The sequence below is a fragment of the Sylvia atricapilla genome, chromosome 15 (assembly GCF_009819655.1).
Source record: "Sylvia atricapilla isolate bSylAtr1 chromosome 15, bSylAtr1.pri, whole genome shotgun sequence".
Taxonomy (NCBI): domain Eukaryota; kingdom Metazoa; phylum Chordata; class Aves; order Passeriformes; family Sylviidae; genus Sylvia; species Sylvia atricapilla.
This window is the reverse complement of record NC_089154.1, coordinates 7,225,146-7,246,444: the sequence shown is the minus strand read 5'-3', so window position 1 is coordinate 7,246,444 and position 21,299 is coordinate 7,225,146. Positions and strand designations below refer to the sequence as shown.

At 57.6% G+C, this 21,299-nt stretch overlaps 1 protein-coding gene across 3 annotated transcripts in view; it reads right to left on the bottom strand.

Annotated features, from left to right (window-relative positions):
• The window catches only part of GRID2IP (Grid2 interacting protein), a 32,927-nt gene extending 12,403 nt beyond the window's left edge, over positions 1–20,524 (bottom strand). Inside the window, exons 1-8 of one of the 3 annotated variants that reach the window (XM_066329594.1) lie at positions 19,967–20,524; positions 17,083–17,237; positions 7,408–7,659; positions 5,838–5,923; positions 5,390–5,459; positions 4,060–4,154; positions 2,458–2,641; positions 454–647 (exon numbers count right to left, since the gene is read on the bottom strand). In XM_066329594.1, the coding sequence (XP_066185691.1) occupies positions 454–647; positions 2,458–2,641; positions 4,060–4,154; positions 5,390–5,459; positions 5,838–5,923; positions 7,408–7,659; positions 17,083–17,237; positions 19,967–20,524 (1,594 nt within the window). Of the gene's footprint in view, positions 1–128; positions 196–453; positions 648–2,457; positions 2,642–4,059; positions 4,155–5,389; positions 5,460–5,837; positions 5,924–7,407; positions 7,660–10,597; positions 10,633–14,063; positions 14,078–17,082; positions 17,238–19,966 lie in introns of those variants that run through there. The other 2 variants (XM_066329596.1, XM_066329595.1) reach the window with 2 other exon arrangements.
• Positions 20,525–21,299: the final 775 nt, after the last annotated feature.

Here is a 21,299-nt window from a genome sequence, read left to right as displayed (position 1 = left end):
AAAGTTAATTAATGTGAGTAACTGAGAACGGGAAAATTAGAAGCAATTAAGAGAGAAAACGCACAGATTAGGACATTTCACTTCAAACCTGCTCTCCCCAATCGACCGCTGGCTTTTTGCCACAGAACGAGGCGAGGGTGATGGTGAGGGGACAGAGGGATCAGGGACAAGGAGCATCACCAACTGCCTTTGTGTCTTTCTGGGGAGAGCAGCAGCACCTCTTCCAACGTGGATGTTTCTGTGACATCCCAAGGGACGCTGTGTCACCCTTATTTTACCTCTCTGATCTGAATGCTGCCCTTAAACCAGCTGCTCCCTTCCTGGATTTCCTCACCTCTGACCACCTGAACAGCTTCCAAAAGCCTTTGCTCCCAGGATTCTGGTACCATCTCTCACTGCAGTTTCATTCCAAAACTACACCAGCACAACTGAGCTCCCAGCATCCATCAGGACACGACGTGTCCATCCTGGAGCACACGGACTCCCTCTCACCTGCCAAGGCCTTGTACCCCAGAAACCTGTCAATCTTTTGCTGGCAGTGCTCCTGCTCCTCGTAGCTCAGCAGCTGGTAGATAAACTGCCAGAGGACTTGCTTGGCTGGTGTGTCCAGCACTGGGTAAACATCCACAATGAGGGTGTCGATGTTCCTGCAAAACAGGAGGGGAGGGCTGGGCAGTGAGGGCATCCCTCTGGCACAGCCACAGCTCTGCTGCCTCCCAGCCCCACCTTTGGCATGGGCTGATTCCTTCCCTGCTCTTGGGACCCTGGGCACTGAGAATTCCAGCCTTTCTGTGCTCACAGGCACTGACCCCCAAGCAAACACTGCATTTGACCTGAGGCCGTGGAAAAGGCTCCCAAAATTGAGTGACAGCCCTGGGATTGTGGGTGTGGGGTTTGAATAGAAGTGTGTGATACCACAGGGTGCAAAACTCAGAGTTTAAGGCTTTAGTATATAGTAATATATAAAAAGCAAGATGGAGGACTTAGGGTGTTGGCTAAGTTCTTCTTTCTCCTTCTTCTTCATGGGTTTGGGTGTTTTTTTGTGTTGGGTGAAACTGTTTGCATTGCGGGCCACAGGCGGTTGGTTATTGGGTTAAAAGTGAAAATAATTTAGCTGTTATCTCTTAATTGGACAATTAATCCTTGAAAAGGCTTTGTGGAGTTAGAGAAGTACTCCGTTTTGTACCTAGCCAGTTAGAATACTGCAGAACTCATGGCTTGTGAGTTCTTCATAGGTTAGAATTAATAAACATCTGAATCCCAGCACGAAACTGCATCTCCTGTGCAATCAATCCTAGTTCTGGCAGAGGAAAAAAAGAAGCCAAAACTTTCACACTCTGCAGATGTGCAGGGATTAAGAACCACATGAATGTGGCACTTGGGGACATGGTCAGTGGTGGCCAGCAGTGCTGGGGGAATAGTTGGACTTGAAGGCCACAGAGGGCATTTCCAGCCTAATGGATTCCATGATTTTATGTGTAAGAGGGTGGGACAGCACCAGAAAGCAGAGAGAAGCCCTGGAAAGGCTTGAATTTTAGCCAGCTGCAGGTAAGCAGCCTGAGGGAGAAATGCCCTGGGGAGGGTGGCTGGGCTGGCAGGTCCTGGGGACAAAGGCTCCATCTGATTTTGGGGGGAAAGGCTGTTGGGAATAGCAGGGCTGAATACCCCATGAGGATAGAACAGTCTGCCACAGGATGAAATTCTGCCCTGGCCCAGGTTGCTCAGAGAAGCTGTGGCTGCCCCTGACTCCCTGGAAGTGTCTAAGGGAAGGTTGGATGGGGCTTGGAGCAGCCTGGGATAGTGGCAGGTGACCCTGCCTACGGCAGAGGGTGGAACAAGATGTTCTTTAAGGCCTCTTCTAACCCAAATCATTCCTTGATTCTGTGAGAGCCTCGGATAAAACACTGCTGGAAGACCAGGCAAGGACAGGAAACGAGGTCACTGATAAAATCTGGAGTGTGGCAGGGGGTGTGCCTGGATCCCTGCACAGGACAGGACAGGAGGGACATCCATGGCAGGATGAGGCTTCTGCCAGCCACAGCCATTCCCGTGCAGCCACCAAGGAATGCTGCAGCCAAGATTCTGGGAAGAGTGAGGAAACAAGGATGGAACATGGAGAGATTTACTGAAAGAGCTGGAACAGGATCTGGGGCTGTCAGGGACAGCCAGGCAGCAAGACAGCTTGAACTGGGGGATAAGAGGTGACCAAATTAACCTAAAGGAACCAAAACCTAAAGGATCTGCCCTGGACACCTGGACTGAGATGAGCTCGTCCTCAGGCTGGGGAACCTGGAGAGCAGAGGGACAGCAGAGCTCGTGTGACAGCAGAGCTGGTGTGACAGCAGAGCTGGTGTGACAGCAGAGCTGGTGTGACAGCCTCCCAGCCCAGCTCTGCCTGACACCGACCCGGGCAGGGCAGTGCTGCAGGCGCCAGGGGGAGGGTGGGGCTGGAGTTACCGATGTTGGAAGAAGCCCTCCAGCGCCTTGCAGACGGTGAAACGCTCGGGCGGGGTCAGCAGGTGCTCCAACTGCTGCGTGAACGTCCTTCCTTGGATCTTGATGCTAGAGGGGAGAATCTCTGCAACCCACTGCAGGGAAGTGAGGGCCGAGGAGTTGCTCGGGGACTCAGCAGAGTCAGAGTCTGCAAAAAAATATTCCACCTTTCCTTGGTTTCTTTGGAGGGCAGTGGAGCAGTTTGAGTGCCCCTGGCTGTGTGCTTTGGAGTAGGTGATGTTGGATGGGCTTTGGAACAACCTGCTCTAGAAGAAGGTACCCCTGCCCAAGGCAGAGGGGTGAAATGAGAACAGCTTTAAGGTGCTTTGCAGCCCAAACCGTCCCAGGCTGCTGTGGCTCTGTGGAGCAGGGAGCTGCTGGGGTTGCTTTGAGTGCACCTGCAAAGGGGTTGGGCCTTCCAAAGTGAGAGCCCCACTGCTGCTCCAGAGGGAAGAGGCAGTCCCTGACTGCCAGGTCTGTGCCCTGTGGAGCAGCAGCCCAACAACACCGGGACCCTGCAGCCTGCACAGGGCTTGGGAGGCTCTGCTGGAACCGGCCAGTTCCAGAAGAGATCAGCAGAGCCATTCAAGGTTCACTCACACGATCATCCACGGGGGATCTTTGGTCTCCAATAGATGCACGGGACTGGTGGGTTCCTCACCTTCCCAGGGCATCTTTTGAAGCTGAAGAATTGGACATCCTTGGTTCTGTCAGCATAACTTTTTGTGCCAGATTTAATTATACAGGGAAAGATCAATCTCTGGTGAAGGGTGTTTCTCCTTACCACTCTACATACAAAAATCAGACTAATTGGTGTCATCATATTTCTTTAGTCCAATCTGCATTTAGTGACCTCCCTTTCCAGTTACCACAGGGAATGTTTGTCATTTGTGGACACAGAGCCTGGCCTGCTATTCCCAGCACACATCATAGGTGGGCCATGTAGCTTAGGAAAGCTCACTCTACTAACACTCAGTGCAAAAATGTTTATGAGACATAGAGGAAAAAGATAGATCCATCAATACAGTCCAAACTCCTGGAGTTCTGGAAAAAGGTTTCCAGCATCTGTCTTGCTACCACAGCTCAGATCATCAGCAGCACTAAAACCACTGGATCGGCTGTGGAGGGTGCTGTGCCTGGGGGTCCTGCCCTCCACAGGCACCCCCAGACAGCCTCAGCTCTCCTCTTCAGCAGCAGCATCAATTATTGATCCCTGCAGCAGGATAACAACCCTGCCGAGCACAGCCCAGCCCCGGAGCCGCTGCGGGTGAGCGGGGTTGGATTACTGCGGACACGGCACACACTGCACGGGAAGGACACTGCCAAGGGACACCGAGGACAGTCACACAGCAGGATGAGCCCCTCTGGAGAGCAGCCAAGCCTGAGATCCAGCCTGATCCCACAAAGCACAAGGGGCCACGTGCCCTGGGGAGAGGAGCATCCCCGCAGGCGGCGCGTTAAACCTGCTCAGCCTTATGGAGGCGCTGGGCAATTCCCTCCCACGCCAGGAATTCGGGAGCTGGCGCGGGGGTTCTGCTCTCCAGACCCTCCTCGCTGCACTCTTACCGTTGGAGAAGTTGACGATGCCCTCTTCCACCACCAAGGTGGGCATGGCCCCGCTGCCCTGCAGCATCGACACCACCTTGTCGTGGGAGCAGTTCCTGCGGGCACAGCAGAGCTCGGTCAGAGCTGCTCCACCCCAGGAGAGCACTGAGAACACACCTTCGTTTATCGTATTCATAAATGAATGCTTTCGTTTATCCTGGAGAAGCCTCCTCGTGCTGCTCAGAGCCAGAGGGGTTTGGGCCCCGCTGGGATTCCCTGGATTCTCTCCATCCTTGTGTGGTTTTCCCCGTGCTGCGCAGGGAGGAACCTCCCGAGGGACAGCCTGGATCCTGCCCCACGAGTGGGCTTCCTGCTCCGCCTGCACCAAGGAATAACCACGGGAACGGCTGTGGGCACCCTGAGGAGTGTCATGGCCCAGGAAGGCAGAGCTGAGCTACACCCAGACCCAGAAATTGATTTTTCCTTTAAATGACAGAGCGCTGCAGGTCTGTCCTCGCCTGTCCTAATTCTGCGTGAAGAGAAAATGCAAGGTGAATATAAAGTGTGTAGGTGAAAAAAAATCTTGGGATGCCCTTGGAGAAGGGTATGGGCCAGGCTGGGACAATGCCTGCCAAAAACACGGCTCAGAGGACAATCCTCAAGCTGGTCTCTATTTTCTGGCTGTGCTGCATCAGCCAACAGTTCGCTGGATCAGCTGAAACGTGAGAACCTGAGCCCTGACAGAAGCAGCATCAGTTTAACCTTTAAATATTCATCACTCTCTCTTGTCCTGTAGCCTCCTCTAACCCTTTGCTCTTGGTTTTTATGCAGAAAGACACACTGAGGACACGGGGCTGCTGCCCTGCACTGGTGAGGAGCACGAGTCCCTCTGGTCCTATTGCTTTGGTACACAAACAATACACAGAATTAACTTCTGGGTACCAAAGTGATTCCTATGTGGCTTTAAGCTCCTGATCCCATTGTGGGAGGGATTCGTGGGCTGGATGGAGCTCTGCTGCTTTCCAAAGCAGAACCTCAGGTGTTTAGCACATACAGATTAACTCAGAGTGGCTGAAATTGGGGTCTGGGGGCAGGCTGCAGTCAGAACCCAGGTTATATAAACTGTCCTGCACAGAGAACTTAGAGGAGGAGCAGAGATGCAGCAAAATGCTCCTCTTAGGGCCAGATTTTGTACAGGAGCACTAAAGGAGCTGTCCCCAGCTGTCCCCACAGGGCAAACCCTTGTGCACAGCAGCACAGGGGGACCAGCTCCTATTTCCCTTGCCCAAGGGTGACCACAGAGTGTGTTCAGCCCCTACCCCCAGCCCTGGGTGCCCTGCACAGCTCCTACCTCATGTCCAGGCCGTTGAGGAACAGGATCCTGTCTCCAGCTTTGAGAGCAGCCTTCTCCGCCGGGCTCCCTAAAGGGACAAAGGGGCTTCAGCTGCAGCACCCCTGGCTGGGATGGGGGTCCAGGGACACCCCCAGGCGGGGCACACCCTGCACCTGGGTCATCTGGGTGTGCTGGGACTGCTCACCCAGCTGGGTGCAGCACCCAGTCTGCACTGGGAACACTGGTGTCATTTCAGGATAGTCACTGAACACATTTCCCACTTCTCAAAACAAGCAGTGGGTAAAGCCAATCTAAATTGCACCAAAGATGCTCATTATTCCACTGGAAAAACTCCATCACCGAGCCTCAGAACAGTCCCTTTTTCTCTTTTTTTAGCAAACAGCACTTCACATTTCAAGTTCAGACCAGAGATCAATAAATGATCCCCTGAATCTCTTGTTCTTACCTGGCAGGACAGACTCGATCCACACCGGGGCATGGCCACGGAGTGTGAAGCCAAAGCTCCTGTTGCCTTTATAAACTCGCACAGTTCTGTGGGTGAGAACAGCCAACAGGATGTCAGAGTACAAGATCCAGCCCTTGTTTCCTTCCCCAGCCCCTCCACGATCCTGTCAGCACAGGTTCTCTTGAGTGCTCAAGTCCCCAACGCTCCCAATGTCCCCACAAGATCCCGTTGGATACCCCCGTGTCCCAAAGTGGAATGTGGGATAAACATATGGATTTAAAGAATATGTATGTAAGTATCAAAGCTAAAAATAATCTGATTCCAACCTCCCATGGCAGAGAGTTGGAATTTGGATGATCTTCAAGGGCTCTTCCAACCCAAACCAGTCTGCGATTCTTTATTACAGAGAATTAGAGAGACAATGTGGTTCAGGGAGCAAAGGTCTCGTAGGCTGATGAGAGAGGGATTAAATTCCTCTAGGAAATTTTGGAGGGAGCATTAGGAAATCTCCTTGCTGGGAGGCTGATTGGAGCTGGGAGTTGTTCCCACAGAGAGCTGGGGGAAAGCAGAATTACTGTGATCAATTCCAACCAGCTGGCAGGGAGGGAGACTGTGCTGGGACTGGATTTTGGGCGAGTCACAGGGAAGATCATGGAGGCAGGAAGGTGGGCTGGAACTGGACACCCTGGATTCCCCAGCCCCAGGGCAGGATCGGCGGGCAGCAGGAGGAGCTCTCCGGGGCTGCTGCGGTCTGGCCATCTGGGCAAGGGAAGTGGGTTAATCCCTGTGCTCCAGGGATTGTCTGTCCTTCCTCCCACAGCCTCGCACCCAGACACCTGCTGGGGCACGGCAGGGCAGACACGGGCTCGGAGAAACAGGGAGTCTCAGGGTCGGAAAAGACCTTTAGATTATGGAATCCGACTGTGAACCCAGCAGCACTCCCGTGTTCAGCACTGCCCTGTGTCCTCGAGTGCCATATTCGCCATTTCCTCTGCACTTCCAGGAATGGGGACTGCCCCGGGCAGCCTGTGACAATGCTTGACAGCCCTTGCTGTGAAGGAATTTCCCCTGATATCCCAACTAAGCATCCCCTGCTGCAACTCGAGGCCATTTCCTCTCACCCTGTCACTCGTTACCTGGGAAAAGAGACCAACCCCAACCTGGCTCCAAGCTCCTTTCAGTCTGCTCCGTGCCCGGGTACCCCAAATTCTGCTGGCACAACCAGGAATGCTGAAATTGTGCTGGCACAGCTGGGTACCCCAAATCCTGCTGGCACAACCAGGAATCCTGGAATCCTGCTGGCACAGCTGGATACCCCAAATCCTGCTGGCACAACCTGCACTCCACCCAGCAAGGAGCAGACGTCCCCTCTCAGCCTGCACGTCCCACCTCAGCTCCTCACACAGCTCATCCCAGCCAGCCCTGCAGAGCTGAGGGGACACGGAGCCCCGGAGCTGTGACAAGAGGCACAAATCTGCGCAGCTTTCCAGAGGGAGCGATCTCCGCTCATCCTGATCCCGGGAGAGTTTCACACCGGACGCACAAACCCGCGCCCCAGGAGAGCTGTTACCTGCGGGCAGCCCCCGAGGCCACATTGCTGGTGACGAGCGAGGTGGTTTTGCGCAGGCTCTTGCTGAGCTCCTCGTGGCTGCGGGGCACGGAGCTGGCGCGGGTGGACACCAGCAGCCGCTCCTGGTGGTCCTCGCTGCGGCTGCGGCGCAGGCGGTTGCTGTGCTCGCTCTTGGAGCGGCAGAGTTTGCTGATGAGGCTCTGCGACACCACCTCGTCAAAGCGCTGCCGGTGCTTCTTGGGGATGAAAATCCTGCGGAGGACGAGGCAAGAGAGGAGAGTGAGGAGAGGGGCCAAGGCAGCTGAGGCACAGAGCTGCGGATCCGGACATCCCTGGAAGGGAAAGAGCAGAACTCCCCGTGTGCGCTTGGACTCGGTCCTCACAGAGCTGTGAATGCCGGGGCTGGGGACACCCGGGTGCTGGGGACACCGGGGGTGCTGGGGACATTCAGGATGCTGAGGAAACTGGGGGTGCTGGGGACACCAGCTGGGACACCAGGGACAGCAGCTGCACCTCTCTCCCCATCCCATGCAGAGCTCTGTTGGAGCAATGATGTCGGACCCCTCCTCCAGAGCTGCTTCTTCCCCAACATGTTCCGGCACCCCCCAGAAGGTCTCTCCCCATCTCCTGCCCCAGACTCTGCTCTCCTGGGCTCCGGCCTTGAATATTCCCACATTCCAGCTCCCTCCAGTGCCAGGCAGGAGCCTCGTGCCCCTTGGGAGAGGATGGTGCTGCAGGGACGGGCACGGTGGCACCGCGGGCAATAGGACACCCCCTGGAATTTGCTCTGGTTTGGGTCACCTCCCCTCTGCCTGGCTGGAGCAGCCAAGCGGCCTTTGTGCCTCTGCAAGGAGCCCCAGGACACTCCGAGGATGCACAGGGAGTGCACAGCAGGATCCCAGGAGGGAAGGAGTCACCGCTCCCACCTGGCCCCAGGTGAGCTCCACAACCCTGGGAGACACTTCATCTTTTCCTTTCCATCTCTTCTGGTCGCAGCAGCCAGAGCCCGACAGACACCTGCTCACCTTCCCCTACCCTCAGCTGGCACATTTCGGGCCTTCTGGAGGAGCTGTCATCTCCGAGTGTTTCTATAGCAACTCCTGCAGCTGCAGCCGCTCGTTAGACAAAATCATCCCGTGAGGTTCGGCAGCTTCGTTAGCGCCTGGCACCTCGCGGGGTGTGAGAACACGGGCCCGGTGTTACCACAGCCCCGAGGGGTGTGAGCGCACCCCCGTGTCCCACCGCAGCAGCAACTGGGCCAAACTGGTGCCAGAGGAGCCAGAGGAAGCTGCTCCGAGGGGCGGCACCAGCGGGACACAGCTGGGGCTGGCAGGGGATCCCAAAGGGCTCGCTCCGGCAGCTTCACCGAGGGAACACAAAAAAACCTGGGTGGAGACAGAGGAGGGGAGGCTTCAAATCCCAAATCTACCGGGACCAGGACAGCGCTATTTCCCCCAGCCAAAGGCAGAAGTCAAAATAAGAGCTGGTGCAGGAGAAGACAGAGCACAAGGCACCCGAGGCTGGCAGATGCTCATGCAGAGCATTTGGTGACAATTTAAAATAAGCATCGGTGCAGTTCACAGGCGATTTTTGATTAACAGCAACTAGAAAGAAGTGAAATTGTGCTAATAAATTGTTCACCCTGTGGGATAGGGGAGAATATGGGTCCCCCAAGCCTCTGGCCTGGGCTGGGCACCCACCAGGGAGAAGTCCGGGTTCCTCACAGGCAAAATGAGCACAATCCCATTTAATTGGCCAAATTAAATCGGCCCTGCTCTTTCCAGCAGAGCTGCCCCACTTTGCACGAGTCTCTGCTTCACCACAGGGCAGAACAGCTGAGCTTCAGACCCGGACCAGGAGCGGGCACCGCTCTGGGACTGGCTCAGTGCTGGAGAACAGCAGTGCCCAGATAGGAGAGGTCTGACTACTGCTATAAACAATCCGATCAAGGCAGGCAAAACAGTTTCTGTGGCTGTTTCTGCAGTGTCCTGCCATCCCACGGGAGAAACCTGGCTTTGTCCATTGGCATGGCACCAAGGAGCACCCAGCTGGGGTTTCCTCTCCCAGCAAATCCCACCAGGGTTCAGGGAGCATGGATGTGCCCACCCTGTTTGTGGAGGCCAAGCAGGGACAGGGTTGTACAATGGCAGCCTTGTGCCTTCAGCTTCCTCCTCCTCCTCCTCAGGTGCTCCAGGTCAGCCCTAGCTCTGTTTGCTGATGGAGAGGGGATGGGAAAGGCACCCCTATCCCTGAGCCCTGTGCTCACTCCCATTCCCGGTGCTGCTGACCCCCAGGGCACCAGCCCTCCTCCTCTGCAGCCTCTGCACTCATTTGGGAGAGCTCAGTCTGCTCCAACACATGGATGTCAGTTCAGGACATTTTCCAGGCTAGGAAAGGTCCCAGATGCTCCAGGCTGCTTTACCTTTATCCCATCCCCAAAGCAGCCCGGCCAGAGTGGTGGCAGTGCCATTGTGCCTGTCCCCTGCCCTCACCTCCTGTTCAGGGCTCCTTTTGGCGTGTTGGACACCCCTCAGCCTGTGCCACACTCCCACCGCACAGCTCCCAGGTGAGTCACTGGCTGCCCAACTCCGCAGAGACAGTCCCATTCCTGCAGCCCACCCTCACCGGGAGCTGCCTCTCCCAGTTCCCAGCCAGCGCTCCGGACAGCCCCCGTCCCACATGCACATGTCCTGCGAGGAGCACCGAGCTCCCCAGGACAGCCCCACCCGGGTGCCGATGCCGGGGCTCGGAGGGACAGCACGTGTCCCCCTGGGAGGGCTCCAGGGCTGGCTCCAGCCTGGCCGGGGCGAGTGAAGCTGCCACAAGTTCTCTCAGCCAGGGGAGCGAGGGGACAGCGGGCCTCGCTCCATCCCGCCCCCAGCCCCACGCTCTCATCCCCCCGGGCTGGCCTACACTCCTGGAGACAAAACGGCCCCAAACGGGCTCTTCCCACCACTCCCCACCCCAACTCCCCGTCCGAGCTCCGCTCAGCTCCTCCAGCAGCCGGTGCCGCGGTGGGCGCGGGGCAGTGCCGGGGCTGTGCGGTGGCACGGCTGTCCCGGGGACACAGCAGGGTCCCCGCAGCCCCCAGAGGCAGCAGAGCCATCCCAGGGACTCCCGTGGGCCACGAGGCTCTGCCAGCACCCCTTCGGGCGGGCACCCGCGCAGCCAGCGGGGCAGGGACACGTACCGAAAATGCCGGGAGAAACTCCGGTCCTTTCCCATTTGTCAGGGTGCGGCGGGAACAAAAGGGAGACGCTTCAGATCCTCATGCAGCTGAGCCTCAGGCTCGGCTCACGCCCACGACGCGGCCGCTCCGACAGCCCGAGCGCGGCAGCCGGAGCCGCCCCGCCGCTGGCAGCCCCGCCGTGCCCGGGCACCGCGGCCAGACGAGCCGGGAACCGGCACCTGCACCAGCCCCCGCGCCCGGCCTCCGCCACGCTGCCAGCCCCAGGTGCAGCTTCAGCATCGGCCGGGAGCCTCGGCTGGCGTCTGCCGGGCTCCGGAGCCAGCTCTGCCCTCGCTGCCCGGCTCTGCCCCGGCTGGCAGCCACCGACCCTCCCTCTTCCCCTAAAAAACTGCAGGCGCTGTGATTTCCAGCTGGAACGATCTCGTAACAGAAAGGAGGGCACGGCTCGGCGCCCAACTCCGGGGGGATGCCTCGCTGGTGCTAATTAGTTGACTTCTAAAGTGCTTGTGTTTAAATTACGTGCTGCGGTAAGGGGTGAGAAACCTTAAAGGCAAACGGCATCGCGGGTGCGGGTTTGGGGCGGGGAGGTGGAGTTGCCGGGCTGGAGCAGGAGCAGGACCAGAGTCATGGGCCCAAACCCCCGCATGGAGCATCCTTTACCCCCAGGGTGAAGCGCTTTTCAGTAGGAATAAAGAAGAAAACCTTCTTTAATTTCAATAACGCCATCTTAAACACAGCACTGGCGTTTGATGAAGGCGATGTGAAGCTTCCCGGAGCTGCCAACATCACACACAACCTCCAGGTAGCAGCAAAGGAAGGAGACATGGGAAATGTGTGGTTTAGCCCCAAAACAACCCGCGAAGACCTGACCTTGAGTTTGTCAGTTGTGCAGAAAAACACGTCCCAGCGTGGATTAAAACACTGAGCTACACTTGGATTATGTCGGAACTGTGCTGTGGAAACTGGTTCCGAAAAGCTCTGCTGGTCTGGCTAAATGCTAAAATCTGGGAGAGAAAACTCCTGCAGGATTTATCCCCAGAACAGGAATTCTGCTTATGAACCCCAAATTCTAGAAAGTCATCTCCCTGTGTGTGTGGGACGGGGGTCAGAGCCCCCGCAGCTCCCACAGCTCCGGAGCCTCCAGACCCTGATGCAGGAGCAGGACTCGCTCCAGCCCGGCAGCAGCACGGAGCTGGGATCCCATTCCCGTCCTCCCCGTGCCGGGAGGCTCCGCAGTCACTCATCCGGCCGCAGATGTTTCACAGATGGGACCATTGTCACCAGTTACCAGGAATGAAGGTGCTTTTCCACCCGGGAGTGCAGAGGAGCACCGGGGCTGGGAGCCCCTCGCTGCCCTTCCCCAGCCACCCTGCTCGTCCCTGGGGGCAGCCCAGATCCCCCCGACAGATTTTGGAGAGGGTCACCCTCCCCTGATACATCCCAGGTCGAGTAACGATTCACTGAAGAGTCCCCTCGGAGCGGATCCACACCCCGTGCCTGGCTGGGGGTCCCCTTCCCCATCAGCACCCCAGGGTGCCCTCAGCTGTCCCAAATCCAGTGTCCCTGTGCCCAAACCACGCTGTGCAGCACGAGCTGGTGGCTTTGTCCTTGCCCTGGCGGGGACAGGCAGTCCCACAGCTCCAGGGACACGGAGACCTTCAAAGAAACCCCCAGAAAGGCTTTTCCTGCAGCTCCACTCTGCTTTCCCTGTTTTCTTTGAGACCCTGGAAAACTCATCCTAAGTGACCACTTCCCAAAATAAAAGTTGTCACTCCAGCAGGGTGCAGGTGGGCCAGGCTGATCCCATCTGCATCCCAGCCAGAGTTTGATTTGCCAAAGGAATTTAATCTCCTATCAGGAGATTTCGCACCGAGGCATTTTGGTCATGACCTATTTGAACTCCGCCAATAAAAAAGGAACTCACTCCCAATTGCCTCATTGGTGACACGTTTTGTTCCCTGCTGCCCTAATTCTTTTTTTTTTTTTTTTTTTTTTTTTTTTTGGACAGTTGAGCATATGCTGGGCCATCAGATTAGGGATTTTTTTTTTTTTTTAATGGAAGCAAACAAGAGCTGCTTTTCCTCCATCACCATCCTGTGATCCAGGTGGTTTATTAGTGGGGATGCCAGGACCGTGGGCAGGAGGACAGTGTCTATATCAGCATCAGGAGCTTGGAGAGTCTCTCATGCTCCATCCACATCCAAAAGAGCTGCGAAGCTCCCCCCAGCCTTGGAGAAGTGGGGACGTGGAGGGGATTGAGAAGCAGGGAAGCAGCACAATCCATAATATACAAATCCTAATGGCTGAAATGAAATTTCTGATCCAGGGCTGGTCACAGATGGCTGGAGCAGTTTAATATGGGAACACGCCAGGCAGTTTCATTGCCGTGAAAAACAAGCTGAGACAAATAGATTGTGTTGGGAGCCTTATTAACACGGGCTCGGTGGAACTTCTCCCGGAATAAGGAAGCTCCCGATGGATTTCACAGCGATTTCAGCCGTGTCAGGGATCAGGGATGGCCGCGATGCGAGCGGGCTCAGCCCAGCCCAGCCCAGCCCAGCACGGCTCCCCTTGGCTTTTCCCCGGGAGCTAACGGAGCCAAACCAAAGCGGTGAAGAACAAACTGCCCCAAAGTGTCCTTCCCGCAGCCCTGAGGCACAGCACGGCTTACAGGAGACCCAAGACAGCATCTCACGGTCTAAACTTAGTTTCCTCCAAGGATGCAGCCGGGTGGGACCCCGCATCACCGTCCAGGTTAACAGGACAGTGGCTGTGTCACCATCTGAGCCACTCGTTATCCCCGGGGAAGGCGGGATCTGAGACTCCCCCCAATTTCACTGCAAACAGATGTTTTTAACCCAAACGGTGCTGCCAGGGGCGGGTGCATCCCCGGCACGGCAGCACCGGGAAAACACACGCTGCAAAGGGACACGGTGCCCGGGTCGTGGGGGTGAGCGAGTGCCACAGCCCGCGGTGACACCGAGGAGGATCCCCCGTGTCCCGCTCGGCTCCGAGGGTCACTCCTGCCCCCAGAGCCCGGGGATGGACCGGGAGCGGCTCTGCAGAGCGCCGGGCGCCGCCGGACCGGCAGTTCTGCCCTGGTTTGAAACCAGCTCAGAAATCAGAGCAGCACCAAGGGACGTGACCCCCTGAGACCGCGACCGGCTCAAAATAACCCATCCCCTCCCCAGCCCGAGCGGGGCACTGGGAGCAGAGGGGACAAACCCCGCCGTGCCCCGGACCAGAGCCGCGCTCTGGTGTCGCAGGTGACGGAATAACCCAAATTAGAGCCTCCCCCTCCTGGCGGAGTCCGTGAGCGGAGCGGCTCCGAGGCAATACGGGTGCTAAGAGTTAATTAACTTCCATCACACCTTGTTTTCGCAGTGCCAGGGGCTGCCACATTCCAGAATTAACCTGATTGAAACCCATTTCCCTCAGTCCCAGGAAAGGCGCGTTCGTTACTCACCCGAGACAGCTCATCTTGCCCCCTGGCAGCCGGATTTCAGCATCCTCGGGCAGAACTACAACTGTGCACTTTGCCTACACACATCAGCCATATGGGCAGGGGATGGGAGCGGGGAGGACCCGGCGCAGCACGTGCATTATCCCCGCTATTCACAACCAAGCAGATGAAAAAAATGTCAGCAAATTAAAATCTGCAGGAGCTTAATTCTGGCCAAATGGGATGAAATCCATTTGAGATAAAAAGAAAGGAGGGAGGGGGGGAAAAAATCCGATATTGGAAAAGGCCGGCTGGAGGACGGAGGAGAGGTGGCTGCAGCCCCGAGTGGATCCTTGTGCTGACTCGGGGGTCTGGGGTTACGCTGAGCAGCAGCACTTTGCGTTAGAGCCCGGGGGGAGCCCGGGGAGGGGACAGCAGGGGAGGGGACAGCAGAGGACAGCCGGCAGCGGCAACAGCACAAAAATAAATACAGCTGGTGCAGAGAGAAGATCCAATCAGGCCAGCGCGAGGGTCAGTGGGAGACGGGGACGTTCCGGCGCCTGGCCCTGCGTGACAGGGGACACACGGGCACACACAGCCTGCCACCACCGTGTGACCGTGCCAGGGCACAGCCACCTGCCCGGGGCATGAAAGAGCGGCGGGGACCCTTGTTGGCGTCACCACGACATCCATGCCAGTCCCTGGGCGATGGCACTGCCAGCCTGGGGAGAAGTGGCTCATCCCAGCCCTCCGAGGGCTCCTCAGGGCATGGATGAGATCACCGGGGTGTGCAGGACTGTCCCTGTCTCAGGTGGAAACAGCCCCTGGAGAGCTGCGCACAGCCTCGCGGGGATTCCCAATGGGTGCTCCCAAGGTGGCAAGTCCTCCCTGGGGTGATCCCCCAGGACAAGCCCCAGGGCACTCGCTGCGTCAGGTCTGATGGGCTCTTTTGCCCAGATTGCACCCACATCACTGCCCGGGGTGGCTGCCCTGTGCCCCAGGGCAGCCCGAGAGCCACACCAGCACCCCTACACTGCACCCACCCCAGAGCCAGTGCTGGAACTGGGACACCCTGCATGAATCCCCCACATGGCCCTTCCCCAGCCCCGGCTGCTGCTTCAGGGCACAGACCCCAGACCCCTCCTCAGGCTGAACCAGCTGGAATCACCCAAGGAATTCACAGCCCCCTGAATCCAGAGCTCCCGGGAGCTGCTCACCACCTCCAGTGAGAATAAAGGCAGGGACAGCTCTTGCTTGGCAGCAAAGCCATCAGAGAGACCCCGGGATCAGCAGCTAGGATCAGGCACAGCAGCACGGCTGGCACTGCCCCCAGCACCCACAGCTGGGAAACCTGCTCTCCAAGGCACCTTTTTTATTTATTCTCTCGACTTCATTTCATTAAGACTAGACAGTAAATCTTTTCCCTGAGCTAAATATTTCATTTCCATTAAACCCAGATTAGCTGCCAGAGCCACGGCACCCCTCGCCCCAGCCCTGGCGTTAACCTTTCACATGGGGGCAGGGGCCAATCAGGGGGTTTGACCCTGTTTTGGGGAGCCATAAGGGGGTGCTGGCCCTGGCATCACAGGCTGGGCATGGGGCCAGCTCTGGATGGCAGCACCAGGTGCAGCCAAGCTCTCCTCACTGACACAGGGATTGCTGGGACAGGGACATCCTGGGGGGAACCTGCTGTGCCCCCCACAGAGGGGCTTGGATCCGGAAGAAGATTTGGACACTTATTCAAATCCCCTCTGTGGGGGGATGTAATCCCATATAATTCCCCGGGGATGATGACAAAGGGGATATCTGAGGCATTTGAGGTATTTTCATGGCTCTTGCTGGGGGGAAGAATTTTCCTGAATTGCGAGTGGTGGGGGCTTATTTCTTGATTTGGTTTGGGGTGATGGTTCAGGCCTGGCTCGGTGCCATCCATCCCCGCCCCCAGCCCCAGCTGCTGGCAGGTCGGGTCCCTCCAGGGTTCTCCGTGGGGACAGGACAGGCTGGGCATGGCCACCTGGACAAGGTGACTGCGGGCAGCTGACAGTCCCCTCTGCACCGTGGCCCTGCAGGGCTGTGCCTGTTGTCCCCGGGTGTGCAGAGCTCTGGGGGACCCCCATGAAGTCACAGCAGGGGGACGCTGCACAGCCAGGGCCCCCAAACCGCTCCTGCCACCCTCCCCATGGCCGGGTCACAGCAGAGACCCCGCACGGGGACGTTGTTATGGAAACTGTAATATCTTGCAATTCCTCTGATTAGAGCAGGAATTGGAAAGCTGGGCCCGGAGCGAGGCCAGATGGAGACCTGATTCCCTAATGGCCATGGTCTCAGCCTGGCTGTAATCCCACCACGTGTCCCCGTGCCAGCAGCAGCTCCAGCCCCAGCCCTGGCCACGCTGCCCAAGAGCAGCAGATCGGCTGCACTGGCAGCACCCCCATGGCACAGGGGCTCCAGAGCCCCAGTGGAGCATTGCCAGGGCATCCCGGGATGAGTGACCACTCCCTGGCACCTTGGGCAGCCCATGGCCCCAGCAGAGAACCCCCCAGGCCCCTGTCACTGCCAGAGCTGCTGGCAGTGCTGGCCAAGCGCTCACCAGCACCAGCTCTCACCCTGCAGAACTCAGATTGTTTTCTGGCCAGGCTTTTGGAGAATCTCCAGCGGCTCAGCATCTAACCCCATCTCCCTTCCAAATCATGCCCAGGCATGGGAGCTTCATCTCCTGCTGCAGGCTGAGGCAGTGGGGTGCAGGTCTCCCACACACCCTGAGCAGGAGGGCACAGTGGTGATGGGCTAAGATGCCACCAAGCTTGGCTCAGCTGTCCCTTGGAAAGCTGGTTGGCTTCTTCCCTGCGGGATCCTCCCAACCCTTTCCCTGCGGGATCCTCCCAAATCTTTCCCTGCAGGACCATCCCAACCCTTCCCACAGGACCATCCCAACCCCTTCCCTGCGGACCCTCCCGACCCGCCCTGCTCTCCCCCGGCAGCAGCAGGCACAGGCAGCCGTGGTTTGGTGGCACCAGGGCAGCTTGGGGGCGGCCCCTCGTACCTGATGCTGTCGATCAGGGGCCGGTGGGACTCGTGGGTGAGCACCATGCACAGGGCGCAGGCCAGACACTCCACCCTCCTCTCGGCCGCGTACTGCTTCAGCACGGTGAACAGCTTCTCCTTCAGCTCGGGCTGCTCCCCCAGGATGGCATCCACCTGCAGCGTGGGGGCCAGCACAGGACACTGAGCAGAGGAGCGTGGAACCGTGGGCAGGGCACTTCCACACGGGAAATGTGTCCCACTCCCTGCTCAGCCAGGCTGGAGGGAACCACGCAGGGAGGAGAGGGACACTTCAGACATCAGCCCATCACACAGCACTGCTCTGCTCTCACACACAGCCCTGCTGTTCCAAACATTCCACCAGAACAGGGTGAGACCCCGAACTCCCAGACTCTGCTGGGTCACAGTGGCCCTGCAGGAGTGGCTCTGGCACAGCTGGGATGGGATCAGTCTGGAGTCTGCCTGGCAGAATATGCTGCAACGGGCTTTTGGAGCTATTGATGATTCCTGCTTTGGGCATCACTCCCTGATCCCCCCGGGCAGCTCCATCCTGCCCTTAGCATCAGGAAGCTGCTGGGAATGGGCAGACAGAACATGAAGGTGAATGCCAGCCCTGGAAACAGCACTGACAGATCCTCTCTAGCTGGGACAGGAGGAGTAATTAGCTAATTACCGTCGAGCCAATTACCCTGCATGGGACCCTCCTTATTCACCTCCTCCCCCACTGGAGGTTCGGCCCTTGTCCTTGGGCAGTGGGAGCAGGTTCCTCACCTGGACCTCTCATGTGGGAAACAGGAACTCCCCGTGGCTGCCTCTCTATACCTGTGTGTGTTGGGTTTTCCTGAAAAGCCATGGTTTTGTGCTGCCAGCAGGTTTAACTGCAGGAAGGAGAAAGGAGCCCCTCACCATTCCCTCGAGCACTGGGGTGTGTGCAGGGCTGTGTCACCCCTGTGCTGGCACTGCCAGGGAGCCTGCAGCCATCACCTGTCTGGGGAAGGGGAAGAGCCATTTCTTCCAGGTGTTGTCCCACTTGGCAGCTCCCCAGGGAGCTGGCAGGAGCACCAGGACCCCAGCAGAGCCCCCCAGTGCCACTGGCTCTGCACAGGCACTGCTGCGGCTCCCGGCAGCAGCAGCACTTCAAGGTTACCAAATCTGGGGCAGCCACAGCAGCAGCGTCCCCTGGGCTGGCTCGTGAGCACAGTCCCCAGGTCCAGCGCAGGACTGACAGACTGTGATGTTCCTGCTGGTTTGGATCCCAGAGGGCTGCTGTGAAATCTCTGCCTGCGCTGGGATTGCAGGGCTTGGTGGGTGGGGATTGCAGAATCGTTTTGGTTGGAAGAGACCTCTCAGATCCTCGAGCTCAACCTCTGTCTGATCTCCAGCTTCTCACCCAGCCCAGGGGCACCGAGTGCCACTCCTTGGACAGGGATGGGGACCCCACCAGCACCATGGGGGTGCTGCCAGCCCTCATGGAGTTCCCAGGGTGTCCCTGAGCACACAAGGGACAAGAGAAGACATTGTCCAGGAACTAAAGCTGTGATACTCCTGGCGTGCTGAGACACTGGCACAGCCCAGTTCCAGCCCTGCCCCAGTGCCACTGACACGGACACCGCTGTCTGCCAGGCAGGCCAGTCAACCTGGGGCTCTACCCAACACAGGAGGCTGGGAAAAGGTGACCCGTGGGCAGTGCAGGTGTGAAATACAAACCACCAGCACCCTCCGACCTTCCAGCCTCGCTGGCAGTGGGCAGGCAGCAGCTCCTGGGTGCTCACAGCACCGACCAGAGCCGGGGTGCCAGGAAAAGGAGGGGGTAAAACACCCAGCTGGGTTTAGTATTTTCTACATCATAGAGAAACTGAAGCCACTTCAAACATCTGCGCCGCGAATTCCCTCTGGAGAGGCATCTGCCAGCTGAGCTGTGCTCCAGCAGCACGTGTGCTCTGCGCTCCTGCTCCTGCCCAGGCTGGTGGGGGCTGGCTCATGTGGCTTTGTGGGGCTGGGGAGAGAGGGGACAGAGGCTCTGATGGGGATGCTCACAACGCCACAAGGAATTCGCTCTCCTGTGATCATCCAGGAATCTTTTACTTGGCTTAATGTGACTTCAGGGACGGAGGCGGTGCGGGAACAACCGCCCCTCCTCATTAATCTCCTGTAATCAGCAGGTATCTGTTTCCCACGCCCATGAATCCAAACCTCAGTGGGTATTTGTGAATCTTTAATGGGGAAGCTGACTGAGGGATTCGCCTGATACCCACAAATCTCTTTATGGATGTCTTGTTCCTTTATTACCTCGGGATCAAAAAAAAAAAAAAAAAAAAAAAAAAAAAAAAAAAAAAAAAAAAAGCCTGCTACCAGCCTGCTTATTTTCATAACAGCATTTTAAAAGGCTACTTTGAAATGGAAATTAGAAACATTGAAAAAAACAACTGTGATCAAATTTATAATTAGCACAAAGCGAGGTGTTTGGTAAAACACCCACTAGGAAGTTTTCAGGAGCACAATGAAGATGTAATTGCGTTGATGTTTTTCCCTTTTGCAACAAAATAAGAACTGAAATGTCTGCGGGGTGACAGGCTCAGACTTTGAAGGGACATCCAGGAACGCAGCAGAGCAGGATCTGCCCTGTGGGTTTCTCCACACTCTTGTAGTGCAAGGGAATAAGAGCTTGGGGCCATCCCCAGGGAACCTCCAAGCCCTTTTGCAGCACCCCAGGTAATTACTAGACCCTTCTTTGGGGTGTTCATGCCCCAAATCTGCACCCCAGCCCCGTGACCAAGCCGGGAGCATCCCCCATCCCTGTGCCAAGGCTGGAGGCGAGAATCTCCAACCCACCCGGCTCAGGGAGCGCCCATCTCCCCAGCCCTTTATCCCACACCCGGCCTCACCTTCCTGCTGAATTCCTGCGCCTTCTGCCTCCTGTCCCGGCGGGCGGTGCCGGCGCTGGGGTCCCCGGCCGTGTCCCCGCGCTGTGGCCGCAGCAGCGCCAGGCGCAGGGACCGCCCGCGGCACGACCCCACCAGCGCGGCCGCCGCCTCGGGCAGCGCCACCGGCGTCCCGTCCACCTCCAGCACGTAATCCCCCGGCTCCAGCCCGCAGGCCGCCGCGGGGGACTCGGGGCTCACGCTGGCCACTCGCGGGGGGCTCTCGCTCGCCAGCTCGAAGCCGAAGCATCCCCGAGGTCCGGGCGGGATGCTGGCGTGCTGCAGCCGGGACACCACGCCGATGCTCGGCGGGACGTTGCAGCAGCGCCGGGCCAGCCCCAGCAGCGCTTCGCATCCCAGGGAGGACACGGGCTGTCCCTCGATCTCCAGCACTTCGTCCCCCGGGCGCAGCCCCGCCAGCGCCGCGCTGCTGCCCTCCTGCACCCACAGGATGTAGCACGGCCCGGAGCCGCTTATCCGGAACCCGAAGGACTCGGGCCAGCCCTGGTTGGTTGCCGGCATGGCCGAGACTGGAAAAGAAGGAGGGAAAGAGAGGAGTTGGGATGGCTTTTGCATCCTTAGGGCTCGTGCCCGTAGATGCCGTGTGGAGCCCAGCGGGTGGGGGGTTACAGCGTGTGCTGTGTCCCCCTCACCGTGGGAAGAAGGGCCCCAAGAGCCTGGATTTCCTCTAGATTTCCTTAAAATAACGGCTTTTACTCTGTCTTTGGCTGCTGGCGGTGCCACTGAGGAGGCCACATTGGCTGGGAGGGTAGGGGCTACACGTGGCACTCAGCTGGCACAGCCCTGGTCTCACCAGTGACACCCACCCACCCCCTCTCCCCATGAGCCTCATTTAGGCTCATTTAGGCATCTTGTTGTATTTATTTGTCCATCAAAATGATCAGTTCATTTCCCTGACATGTTACATTAATGAACATATGATCCGAGGACTTACACCAGCTTGATTTTAACCAATATTTTAACTCAATATTTTAGCTGTTTGCAACTACAAAATGACTGTAAATTCATTAGAATTTGCCAGATCCTCTCAGCTGTCTGAGGATCATTTCTTTGTGCCCTCTCAGTCCCATGTATGAGGTGTCCTGCTGGCAGCATCCTGAAATGGCAGGGTGATGGTTTTCAGCAGGACTTGTTTGTGGCTCACGTGAAGGGTTTGGACTGGCTCCATGGATGCTCAAGGAGACATCGGGCACATCAGCCCTGAACAGCTGCAGGACTTGTCTTTGCCCAAGGTAAACCCGGCCAGCTGATGTGAGCAGTGCACTCAGATGCCCTT